This window comes from Salmo salar, chromosome ssa20 (genome assembly GCF_905237065.1).
Source record: "Salmo salar chromosome ssa20, Ssal_v3.1, whole genome shotgun sequence".
NCBI classification, from domain to species: Eukaryota; Metazoa; Chordata; class Actinopteri; order Salmoniformes; family Salmonidae; genus Salmo; species Salmo salar.
Window position 1 is genome coordinate 86493435 of NC_059461.1, and position 13392 is coordinate 86506826.

The 13392-nt window shown below is 41.8% G+C and overlaps 1 protein-coding gene and 1 pseudogene across 1 annotated transcript; both read right to left on the bottom strand.

Annotated features, from left to right (window-relative positions):
- Positions 1 to 767: 767 nt before the first annotated feature.
- On the bottom strand, positions 768 to 4249 carry LOC106581455 (uncharacterized). Its single transcript, XM_045703417.1, has 8 exons — positions 4183 to 4249; positions 3752 to 3875; positions 3591 to 3661; positions 3078 to 3404; positions 2637 to 2927; positions 2271 to 2522; positions 2007 to 2120; positions 768 to 1667 (listed from the first exon to the last, which is right to left on the bottom strand). Exons 1-8 carry the CDS (start codon positions 4247 to 4249, stop codon positions 1597 to 1599), a joined length of 1317 nt encoding a protein of 438 aa, XP_045559373.1. The 3' UTR covers positions 768 to 1596.
- A 5552-nt stretch (positions 4250 to 9801) lies between these two features.
- On the bottom strand, positions 9802 to 12848 carry LOC106581452 (vomeronasal type-2 receptor 1-like; annotated as a pseudogene).
- Between the last annotated feature and the right edge of the window lie 544 nt (positions 12849 to 13392).

The window sequence follows — 13392 nt, forward strand, 5'->3', positions numbered from 1 at the left end:
TGGAGTAAAAAGTACATTATTTTCTTTTGGAGTGCAGTGAAGTAAAACTAAAAGTTGTCAAAAATATAAAATAGTAAAGTATAGATACTCAAAACAACTACTTAGGAAGTATTTTTACACCACTGAGTATTTGGCTGTTTTGGCTTCCAGAGGCAATTCACCTTGAAACACATAAGGTCCTCTGACTATGGAGTAACATTAGACTCCTCTAGTCCATTATTGGGCTAGGCCAGGGGTACTCAAATACTATTTCAGAAGTTCCAATCACTCAAATCTCCTAGGTGGCTTCGTTCCAGATGGACATTGTAATTTATCAGCGTAGCAACCAACCCCCCTCCCCATAACCCAAACTGTTAACACAGCCCTCTTTTGGTTAGTTTCGGCCTCTCATGCGAGTTAGATTTAATATCAGGCAATACTGACCTCTACTGCATGACTAATAGAGATGCAGAAAGATTCCAAGAAGGACTTTAACGTGTCAGTGTCTCGGTGGAACAAGGAGGAATCGTAACATAATCAATAATACTGTACATAAACATGAATCGTTATTCTAAAACACACACACACACCAGTGTGTAATAGTCAGACTAAAACATTTCGGCCTACTGAACACTATACAATTTTACAATCTTGTCAGTACCTAACAATAGTATACTAGTTCCTCTCATGTGACAGTCAAGCAAAGTCAGACTGAAAATATATATTTATTTTATTGGCAAAAACATCAAATAAAGTATTTCTATTTAGCATTAAATTACACAGCTCCTGTCACTCTAAAACAAAGGTACATTAAAACCAAGAAAAGTTGGCAATCCATTTAGACTGATATTTAAGACAAGTAGATTTTACAGTTTGTAGGGTTATGTTATAGTATCATGGAAAGACCTACAGCCTGAATATTTAGTAAAAGAAACCAATCAATTAAATTTAAAAAAAATGAATAAAAATGAATAAAAATAATAGAAAAGGTCTTATGTGTGGCTGAGGGTGGCTTTGTGGCACATATACAATCCAATGCGAAAGTAACTTCCCCTTTACTTTCCTATCATGTCCCATGTGTACTGAATGGGCTTCAAGCTAATATCATAAAATTCATGAAAACGCATTTAAGATAAATGTAAAATAAGGTGTTTGTGGATGAATATACTTCTACCAGATGCATTTTATTTCGTTTTTTGCCCATTGAAGACAATTTTTTTAAAATGACAAAAGTTGAAAAACTACAAGGGTGAGGGAGTACAGTAGTCTTCTTGAAGTCTTCCTGGTTACCATCACAGTGTATTCCCATGCTGCGTGGGTACGAATGCTGGCACCTAGCCCTACTTGGTGTCTACCCTTCATTTCATCTCTCGCTCGGTCATTGAAAATCAATCAAATATTGCATGTCCACATTCATTTATAAAAATAAAATGTCTTCCTCAAAGCTCGAACATACATATTGAACACATGTTGGTGAAGATGGAAGCACAGCTTCGTCTCTCATGTTAATTACTGATAACTTGGTCAGATCCCAGTCTCTCATGTTAATTACTGATAACTTGGTCAGATCCCAGTCTCTCATGTTAATTACTGATAACTTGGTCAGATCCCAGTCTCTCATATTAATTCAAAACCGATGACTTGGTCAGTGGTGTTTCTGTCATTTCTCTTGTCTCTTGATCGAGCTGCTAAACACAGAAATAAAACCATGAGGAGGAATGAATGGTTTGTACCCAGATAACAGATATGAAGTAGTCGTCTAGTGGTTCAGAGCGTTGGGCCCTTAACAGAAAGGTCGCTGGTTCAAATCCATGAGCCAACTAGATGAAAAATATGCTGATGTGCCCTTGAGCAAGGCATTTATCCGGAACAACTTACAGGAGCAATTAGGGTTAAGAGAGTCTGCTAAATGACTAAAATATCAATCATTCGTTCAACATAGTAACTAATACACGTGGCGTAGTTAAGTTTTAGACAATAGTTAAAGCAGCCTGAGATGGAGTGTCTGTGGGTACAGGGGTTCTTACCTCGATCCCTACAGCATTTCACCACCAGTACAATGGTCACCAGCAGGAAGATAGAAATCACCAGTAAACTACACAGCAGAATAAGCAAAGAGATGGACCACACTGGGTCTGGAGCTAGAGAGCGATGGATGGAGGAGAGAGAGAGATGGAGAGAGAGGAGGAAGAGATGGAGAGGAATTGAGATCTACTGGTCATACAAACTGACACTGTGTACACAAACACCTTAGAAATAACATAAACACTAAAGGTGTATTCATTTCTCACCTCTCACAGACACCCAGCTCCCATGTGATTCTCCCTGGTCTAGTTGTTTACACCGGTACCATCCTTCATCTGACTGTGTTGCTGCAGGGATGGTCATCTCTCCTGTTAGCTCAGTCTTAGTGAGGTAGCCATTGTCTATCCATTTATGAAACTCAGCACTGAGGTTTGATGGGGTCCCCTGAAATCTGCAGCGTAGAGTCACGGTATCTCCCTCAGTCACAGGAAGGGCGGGGCTTTCCAGGGCCACACCCTCTGTACAGCACCAATCACATACAGTAACAGTCTATCATACTGAACAAACAAGTCATCACCATATAATTTGTGGATGCTGGGGTATAATTCATCTTATTAAAGGATTAGACTTACTAAGGGTCACTGTGATGTTGACGGCATTACTGTACTCTCCTGACTCAGACTCACACCAGTACACTCCAGTGTCTGACCAGACATCTGTAGTTGTGAAGATGCATGTGGATCCTGTCACTGATCCCCAGTCAGTAGGACACTCTAACACTTTGGCTTCTCCCCATCGTAAGTACCTCTTCACTCTCCATCTATTAGAATCCCCCTGCACCGCACAGCCCAGCGAGACAGACTCATTGTAAAAAAACTGAACTCTGTTGGGACTGACAGTCAGAGAGGCTGAAGGAGACTGACCTGAAACACACAGAAATACACACAGAGAGAGAGAGAGAGAGAGAGAGAGAGAAATACACAGAGAGAGAGAGAGAAATACACAGAGAGAGAGAGAGACAGAGATGAGACTGAGGTCAGGGTGCAGACTGTGACACAGAAAGAGTGACTCACCTTCTACCCAGAGAAACTTGAGTTCACTGAAGTCTGTGTAATAGACTGGGTCTCCTCTCTCAGCTCTACACACATATCTCTCTCTGTGATTCAGACCAACCAGGTTGAGAGAGTAGGAGCCTCCAGCCCCATCATCACTGTCCGGTAGCAGCTCTGGAAAGAAGTCCTTGTCTGGATAAGAGGGGAACCCTTCCCTGAAGGGTACAGCCTTGTACCAGGAGAACCTCCAGCCTGTAGACGAATCTCCAACCTCACAGCTCAGCGTTACTGAGTCTCCAGCATTCGCCCACCATGAAGGAGACATGGTCAGGTGAGGAGAAGCCATCCCTGAAGTGGAGAGGAGATCATTTGTTCCACAATGATCTGTTGTTACAGTTTTCAAAAATATTTTATACTTGAATAGTCCCAAAAGATTCATATTGCAGTCACTTATGAAACCATGGTCATGTTCTAACACTCCATCTAATATTACCTCACCACTTCTCTCTCAACAAGGCAGACCTATACACTCACATGACACGGTTAGTGTGACGTCTTCACTGATACTGGACTTCTGGGAGTTACTCCTCCGTACTCCCATACAGCTGTAGACACCATTATGAGACGGTTCAACAGGACTAAGACTGCATTCATTCTGGCTAGAGGAGTAAAAGAGGCCGTAAAGACCTCTGTACCATCGGTACTCCCAGTCAGTAACTCCGTCTTCCTGTATGTCACATCGGAGAGTAACGGTCTCTCCTTGGTATATCCCCGTCGGTGTCCGTTTAGGCTGCAGAGTTAAAACAGCTCTGGGTTGCTCTGGACAAACAAACACAGAGAAAATAAGCATCAACGTAACACAAATAGTCTTACTTTACGACAACACACAAACAAGTTATATCATTAATCAAACCATAAAAACTAACTGAACACATTGAGTAACTACATGATGTGAGCTCACAAATAAAATGCACTTAAATGTTATTTAGAGTTAAATGTTTTATTGATCATGTTATGGTCAGATTGTATTCTGATAAAAAATAAAATTCAATAGTATTTTAGATGTATTTTTAGTGACCAAATGTCTGTGTGTCTTCATGAGAGAGAAGAAAATAGAAAAAGCTACTGGTGCGCGTCTTCATTTTGTCTGCTGTGGTGGAGAGAAGAATGGGACTCACCTTGTCTTTGTCCATAGCAGGTGAGTGCACTCAGCACTAACACACACACACACACACACACACACACACACACACACACACACACACACACACACACACACACACACACACACACACACACACACAGAGAGAGAGAGAGACAGAGAGAAAACCCATCACGTCACACTATCACATAACAACCAACATTTCAACCTAACCGCAGCAATTAATGGGGCAATCTGGGAATTGAAAAACATCAAAAACTTTTTAATTAACAGCTCAGGGATGGAGCTGGAGAAATGTAACCCCTCAAATTCATAGACAAAGTCATGGATGCAGGGACTGACCATCCATGAGATACAAATTATCTGCTGTTTGATCTGACAATTAATCTTGATGGTTGTACAGTCGTCTCAAATAAAACTGAAGGACCTCGGCGTTACTCTGGACCCTGATCTCTCTTTTGACGAACATATCAAGAATACTTCAAGGGACAGCTTGTTTTCCATCTGCGTAACATTGCAAAGATCTGAAACTTTTTGTCCAAAAATTTGATTAATTGATTGTTGACAATTACCTTGTTTACAAACAATGGAGTAAAACAATACTCTTTTATGGGTTCTGATGTGGTATAACAGTTGAACTACGCTCATGAGGCCATTATAAGTTATAGCCTATTCTTCAAGAATCATTGGACAGCCTGTATGTAATTAATTTAAAATGTACCAATCCCAGAGGACCCCTATAAACAAATGCTTGCGCCAATATTGATAATGCAATCATTTAATCCTCCTTAGCATCTTTTTCTGTCCAAGGACAAAGTACAGCCATTGTAAGAGCCTGCCTGTCATGTAGGCTACATCTGAGTTAAGGATTGATCTCCATATTACGTTTAACTCACTTTCGTTAAAAAAATTAAAAAAATAAACTGTTGTTGACACTGCAATGGATATTACATTGATTTAGATTTACTGGACACACAAGCACACAGTACTCACAAAGAATTCCCCAGAGTGAGGTGTGCTCCATGCTATCCTGCTTGACAGCGTAAGTGTTGTGAAAGGTCATGGCACTCTAACAGGGCTTCCAATTACACCAGACCACTCCCCTTCCCTCCACACCTGTTCCCACTCACTAATCACCTTTCCTTTCAGTTCCCTTTATAAGCAGCATGATCCTTCCTACACGTTAGTATAGTTTTGATTGGTGATGCCTTTGGGAGGCTCCATCCTGGATGTAAGTGTGTACCATGTGTTGCCCTATAGCCTATGCTACCCATGTCCTCAGTTGGACCCTCTTATGTTTTGTTCTCCTTCATTTGTAGTTCTTCACCTGGCACTACTTTCATGTCTGCAATAGTTTTTTTTTGTTTTTAATGGTTCTTTTTTGTCTCCCTTCCAGACCACCACATCCTTGCGGTGTTGGAAAATAGTTTACCAAGTTACAAATTACTTCACACTGGAGAAAGTTAAACGGACTTAGTTACTTTGAAAAAGTAGTTGTTTACATCCAAACTACTTTGTAGGGTGGGAGTATAAATCTGAAATGTCATAAACCACAAATTGCGAGAACAGATTATTTTAGGGTCACGTGTTAACAGAATGTTTAATTTAGTCTACTGAACATGTTTAATATGGTAATTGGGCAGGTCTGATTGGGCCATTTTACCATTGTTTTTGAAAGGTGTCCTAGTAGTTGGCAACATGACTTTTTTGCCATCTACTGAAAACGGTACCTTGATAATGATTTTAGTTCAACTAAAAATCACTGAATTTAAGGTATTAGTTGCATTCCACTACTTCCCAACACTGTATCCTCGTTACCCTAACCTTCCTATTTGCCTTAATGCATTTTAACTTCAACTATAACCTCATTACTAAACTTCCCCATATGTCAACTGTCTTAAATGTGTGCAGATTGTTAAAGTGTAGTTACTTTTGATTCTCAAGGTAGAAAGAATCTGGTTTAGGGTAGAACAAACCTGTGTTTAGAAAGTCTACGGGTGCAGTTTATGATGAGCACTTTTTTTAACATGGCAGAGGTTTGAAGTGAGACTCTTGAAATAGAATTGGGTTAAAAGTTGTAATGTGGTGGTCATTGTTTGTCAGATAAATGTGACTCTAAGATGTAACTTTTCTCCTGATTTGAAGCAAACTGTCCCTCTATTTTATGATTTAGCGACAGTGTCCATCCTTTAAGTTCATATAGCTATTCAACCTAACATTTCTATGAAGCAAATGTTAAATAACTTGTGTATTTGACAGCTAGCTCTTTTATATTTTTTTAAAACTAATTCTACATGTGTATGTGGGAGGTTGCTAAATTCTTGGCTAGCTTTAACTTGTTTAGCATGTTTCTGCTAGCTTGCTACATTTGAATTACTTGCTTCAAATCAGGAGACCAGTTTTATCTTAGTATCACATTTGTCTGACTATTGTAACAATGATTATAAAAAATTTTGTACGACTTGTAACTCAACGTTTATTTACAAGATTCTGAATTTAAACTTTGCCTGTTGACCTGCTAGGAACTAATTGGGTGTTCTGCCCTACAACAAAAGCATACACACACTGCATTGATGTTTGCTATTGCAGGAAATGATTAATAAAACCAATGTCTTCAGCATCTTTATTTTACTATGCTATAACAATCATTACATTTTCTCTAGATTATGACCCTTGTTATCCCATTAGTCTTCTGGCTCTGAGTTGTAATAACATGTTCAGAGGCCATTAATTGCAATCAGCAGTAGAAACCGTGTCCTCCACACCTGATTCGGTTAAAAAGCTGAGGGATGTGTCTGGTGAAAGGAACCACTTATTCATACGGAGGTATGGTGGATCATGATAAAATTAGTTTTAACTGTTGGTGTATGTGTTTTACTTTGATATTTTGGGTTCTGATGGGGTATGACAGTTGTACTAAGAACATAAGTCATTCTTCAAGAATCAATGGGTGCATAAGTCAAATGGATGTCTTGACTGATTGCCCCTTTAAAATATGATTGGTTCAAAGTGTAGCCTAGATGAAAAACTGAGAATAGCAAAAGGAAGTTTCCAGTCCTGACTTATTAGAAAATATGTAAATAGTTTGAGATGCAATGTACAGGCGTATAAAGACTGATTGGCAATCAATTTAGGTTTTCTTTTCTTCTAAGTTATCCATATTGGGCATTACAATCATTTACAAAAAGACTTAGAAATCTATTTCAAATTACAAAAAATCTAATTAGCCAATGACGACAGCTAGTTTTACTGGGGTCCAACACATGAAAGAGATTACATAAGACTTTACAATTTACATTTAAAAAAACATGTCTCTGTTACACGTCAGTACATACAAGTAGGTCATGGGGAGAGGTGTTTCTTTACTGTTTTTTTAAACCAGGTTTGCTGTACACTTGCACTAATCCAGGACTAAAGTCTAACTGCTGAATTAAGTTCTGGTTCCATATGTTTTGAGAAGATATGCTAGACCGGAACAACCTCGATGAGCTCCACCCTCTCTTGGCATGTCTATGGGCAGAATGTCCCCTTTTCAGAATTTTTGTTGTTTCCCGCACTACACACTGCTATATTGGTATGCTAATACAGGACTAGTAAAGGCCCATTCAATTGATTGGACATGGGTTTTGGAAAGGCACACACCTGTCTATACAGTGAAAGGCTTTTGCCATTTTTTTTTTTATACACTGAAGAAAAATATGAACTTTACATTTTTACTGAGTTACCATTCATTTAAGGAAATCAGTCAATTGAAATAAATTCATTAGGCCCTAATCTATGGATTTCACATGACTGGGCAAGGGTGCAGCCATGGTTGGTCATAGGCTGGCATGGTTTCACGTGGTCTGCGGTCGAGGCCAGTTGGAAGTACTGCCAAATTCTATAAAACGTTGGAGGCGGCTTATGGTAGAGTAATGGACATTCAATTCTCTGGCAACAGCTCTGGTCAGCATGCCAATTGCACGCTCCCTCAAAACTTGAGACATTATGGTGTTGTGTGACAAAACTGCACATTTTAGTGGCCTTTCATTATATAGACAGGTGTGTGCCTTTCCAATACCATGTCCAATCAATTGAATTTATCACAGGTGGACTCCAAGTTGTAGAAACATCTCAAGGATTTTAAATGGAAACAGGATACACCTGAGCTCAATTTGAGTCTCATAGCAAAGAGTGAATACTTATGTATATAAAGGTCTTTGTGTTTTATTTTTAATACATTTGCAAAAATGTCTAAACCTGTTTTTGCTTTCTCATTATGTAACTAAAAAATAAATAAAATGTAATCCATTTTAGAATAAGGCTGTATCGTAACAAAATATAGAAAAAGTCAAGAGGTCTGAACTTTCAGAAGGCACTGAGATTATATATATATATATCATTTTTTCATTCTGATTTTTCAGGGGGTGCTGCACCCCTACTTCCTGTGGGTATGATTGCTGATGCTATGCATTGGCCATTGAGAGACTGAAGTCATGGTTGGCCACATAGAGCCCCACAGTATGAGTTATAATACCCATAAAACCTAGCAGGGAAATGGTTCCAATCGTTTTTCCGCCATAGATTTTTCCCATGGTGGATTTTATAAACACTTAAAATAAGGGCTGTGTTTTGTGTAGGCTTACCCTGGCGTGACGTTTTGATAACTGAGTAAATCTCTCTGACCGCTAGGTTTTATGGGTATTATGACTCATACTGTGGTACTTACTCTATTGGCTCTCCTCAGTAGGAGCAGTCCTCCATAGGAATAAATATAATTCTACAGTATTTTAATTAAACGTTTCAAGGACAATTGCATGTATTTAAGTATTTTTAGTTTTAATGGGGACAGCAACATTCATCTCAAAAGTATACATCATTTTGTTTGATGTTTAGCTCACATAATATACATTCAAAGTATGCATTAAGGTGTCTGTAATAGAATAAACATGGCAAAAACTAATGTAGGCATTAATATAAATGCAATATTTTGGTGGGGGAGTGACAAGATGGAGGCATGGTGGCTTCAACATAGTGTCCCATATGTCATCCTGTGTGCAGTAAATCATTGATTGCCACCTGTAGCCTACTTGCCTGCCACCCGGCGCCCAAGTCAAGAAAGTAACTTAAAGTCAAATGAATAATAGGCACTGGTAACACATCTTTAAGCTCCCGAGTGGCGCAGCGGTCTAAGGCACTGCATCTCAGTGCAAGAGGCGTCACTACAGTCCCTGGTTCGAATCCAGGCTGTATCACATCCGGCTGTGATTGGGAGTCCAATAGGGCGGTGATCATACTGATCATGGAGTATGGATCATCCCGATTTGGACCATATAGATTAATGTGCCAAATCTCTTTTTCGCCCATTTTCATATTCAAAAAGATCCGCCTTCTTGCAAATTATTCCTGATTATTGGCGCATTCAGATCGAAATTTTTGTTAATTAATATCATCACACCTTTTGAGTTCCTTTGTCCATGACAAACTATTTCACCACCCCATTCCTTTTTCCACGCAGCTTCATCTAAGGATGTAGAGTGAGTTTCCTGTAAACAGTATATGTTATATTCCTTTTCTTTTAGCCACGTAAAGACTGATCTTATTTTTTTATAATCTGCTAAACTTATTTCACTCCTACCTACCTGTATGTGAGGTGTAGCAGGGTCACGTCAGAGTAGGTATCTTATCTACCTGTATGTGAGGTGTAGCAGGGTCACGTCAGAGTAGGTATCATCATATCTACCTGTATGTGAGGTGTAGCTGGGTCACGTCAGAGTAGGTATCATCATATCTACCTGTATGTGAGGTGTAGCAGGGTCACGTCAGAGTAGGTATCATCATATCTACCTGTATGTGAGGTGTAGCAGGGTCACGTCAGAGTAGGTATCTTATCTACCTGTATGTGAGGTGTAGCTGGGTCACGTCAGAGTAGGTATCATCATATCTACCTGTATGTGAGGTGTAGCTGGGTCACGTCAGAGTAGGTATCATCATATCTACCTGTATGTGAGGTGTAGCAGGGTCACGTCAGAGTAGGTATCATCATATCTACCTGTATGTGAGGTGTAGCAGGGTCACGTCAGAGTAGGTATCATCATATCTACCTGTATGTGAGGTGTAGCTGGGTCACGTCAGAGTAGGTATCATCATATCTACCTGTATGTGAGGTGTAGCTGGGTCACGTCAGAGTAGGTATCATCATATCTACCTGTATGTGAGGTGTAGCAGGGTCACGTCAGAGTAGGTATCATATCTACCTGTATGTGAGGTGTAGCTGGGTCATGTCAGAGTAGGTATCATCATATCTACCTGTATGTGAGGTGTAGCTGGGTCACGTCAGAGTAGGTATCATCATATCTACCTGTATGTGAGGTGTAGCTGGGTCACGTCAGAGTAGGTATCATCATATCTACCTGTATGTGAGGTGTAGCAGGGTCACGTCAGAGTAGGTACCATCATATCTACCTGTATGTGAGGTGTAGCAGGGTCACGTCAGAGTAGGTACCATCATATCTACCTGTATGTGAGGTGTAGCAGGGTCACGTCAGAGTAGGTACCATCATATCTACCTGTATGTGAGGTGTAGCAGGGTCACGTCAGAGTAGGTATCATCATATCTACCTGTATGTGAGGTGTAGCAGGGTCACGTCAGAGTAGGTATCATCATATCTACCTGTATGTGAGGTGTAGCAGGGTCACGTCAGAGTAGGTATCATCATATCTACCTGTATGTGAGGTGTAGCAGGGTCACGTCAGAGTAGGTATCATCATATCTACCTGTATGTGAGGTGTAGCAGGGTCACGTCAGAGTAGGTATCATCATATCTACCTGTATGTGAGGTGTAGCAGGGTCACGTCAGAGTAGGTATCATCATATCTACCTGTATGTGAGGTGTAGCAGGGTCACGTCAGAGTAGGTATCATCATATCTACCTGTATGTGAGGTGTAGCTGGGTCACGTCAGAGTAGGTATCATCATATCTACCTGTATGTGAGGTGTAGCTGGGTCACGTCAGAGTAGGTATCATCATATCTACCTGTATGTGAGGTGTAGCTGGGTCACGTCAGAGTAGGTATCATCATATCTACCTGTATGTGAGGTGTAGCTGGGTCACGTCAGAGTAGGTATCATCATATCTACCTGTATGTGAGGTGTAGCTGGGTCACGTCAGAGTAGGTATCATAAAGATTCTCCAGGTACGTCTGCCTCAACACAGCCCCTCAGGCACCTCTCTGACTGCCCTGGAAAGGGTTGTGTTGTCCCACTGCTGCCCTAGCCATTTCTTTCGCCAGCCTCAGAGCCTGGCCGTGGTCCAGTGTGCAGTTGAAGGCCATTTCCCAGAATTCCTCGTAGGGGTTGTGTTTAGCAGGTGATGCTGGAGACTGGGGATCTCAGTACGTTTCAGGCCGAATCCCAGAGTACCACCCAGCACTGAACTCACCTGGACTCAGAAAACCCCACATCATCACACTAACAACACCCAACAAATCAGGGAACACTGCTTTGAATATAAAATGTTCACTCTGCTGACTAATTCTATGGTACCTGTGACCCCAGGTTGAACCCTAACCCCTAGTTGACCCCTCACCCCAGGCTGGTTGAGTGCGGAGGTGACCCAGGCCTCGCTGGCGATCCTGGTGCGTTTGGTGACATTGTGTTGGACCAGCTCCTGGATCAGAGAGCTCAGGTCCACTTCAGAGGAGAACATCACAATGATCTTAGCTGTCGACGACTCCACAATACACTGGATGTCCTCTGGAGAGCTCACCTGCACAGGAGGTTCCAACACTTTATTAACTTGTTTATGTTGCAAGCAAACTGCATTAACTTGTTTATGGTACAAGCAAACTGTATTAACTTGTTTATGGTACAAGCAAACTGTATTAACTTGTTTATGGTACAAGCAAACTGATATAGAGGAAAAGAGAGAGAGAGAGAAGTTGACAGAGAGAGACATACTGTGGAGAGACAGAGACATTGAGGGGCTTGTTGTAATGGAAACCTGTCACCTTGGGCAGGGTCTCAGAGAAGGAGATGCAGACCTCAGCCTCATCCACCTGTTCCTTGAAGGCCTTGATGCAATACTTCTCATAGTCGTCGTCCGCGGCGGTGGTTCCCACCCAGGCCCAGCTGAAGTGCAGCACCAGGCAGGTCATTGACTGGTAGACGGCGTTAGGAATTGTCATCAAAGGGTGGGGAACTGAAACTTACTTTCCAACACAGAGCAGGACAACGAGGAACTCACCTAGAGACAAGGACAGAGGGAAGAGAGAGAGGAGAGGGGGAGGAGAGAGAGCAGAGCAGAGAAGAGGAGAGAAGAGGGAGAGGGAAGAGGAGAGGGGGAAGGAGAGGGAAAAGCCCACTAGATTAGGCCACACTGCACCTAGGTAGGTAGATATAGTAGCTGTAGTGAAGAGGAGATGAGAGGAGAGGGGAGGGAAGAGGGAGGGAGAGGGAAAGGAAAAATCCCACTAGATTAGGCCACACTGCACCTAGGTAGGTAGATATAGGAGCTGTAGTGAAGAGGAGATGAGAGGAGAGGGGAGGGAAGAGGGAGGGAGAGGGAAAGGAAAAATCCCACTAGATTAGGCCACACTGCACCTAGGTAGGTAGATATAGGAGCTGTAGTGAAGAGGAGATGAGAGGAGAGGGGAGGGAAGAGGGAGGGAGAGGGAAAGGAAAAATCCCACTAGATTAGGCCACACTGCACCTAAGTAGGTAGATATAGTAGCTGTAGTGAAGAAGAGATGAGAGGAGAGGGGAGGGAAGAGGGAGGGAGAGGGAAAGGAAAAATCCCACTAGATTAGGCCACACTGCACCTAAGTAGGTAGATATAGGAGCTGTAGTGAAGAGGAGAGTACATGTATTAATGAGGGTATGTAGATGGACAGAGATACCTGGGGGAAATAGTTGAGTCCCAGTATGCGGGCGTTGGCAGGTCTAACCCCCCCCCCCCAACCCCCACCAGAGCGGCCACAGCGTTAGTTTGGCACGGCCTTGTCCTGCCCTGTCAGGTAGGTGAGGGTGCCCTCCACAGCCTTGGAGATGGTGACGCAGGAGTCATAGATGACATAGCCCAGGTCTGTATCAGGGAGTCGGTCTGTCTGCTTGTTGATCTCATCAATGGCGAAGAGCATCGTCTGAGTCTGGAGGAACGTCCGGAAGTTAAACCTGGATGAGAAGTGATGATGATG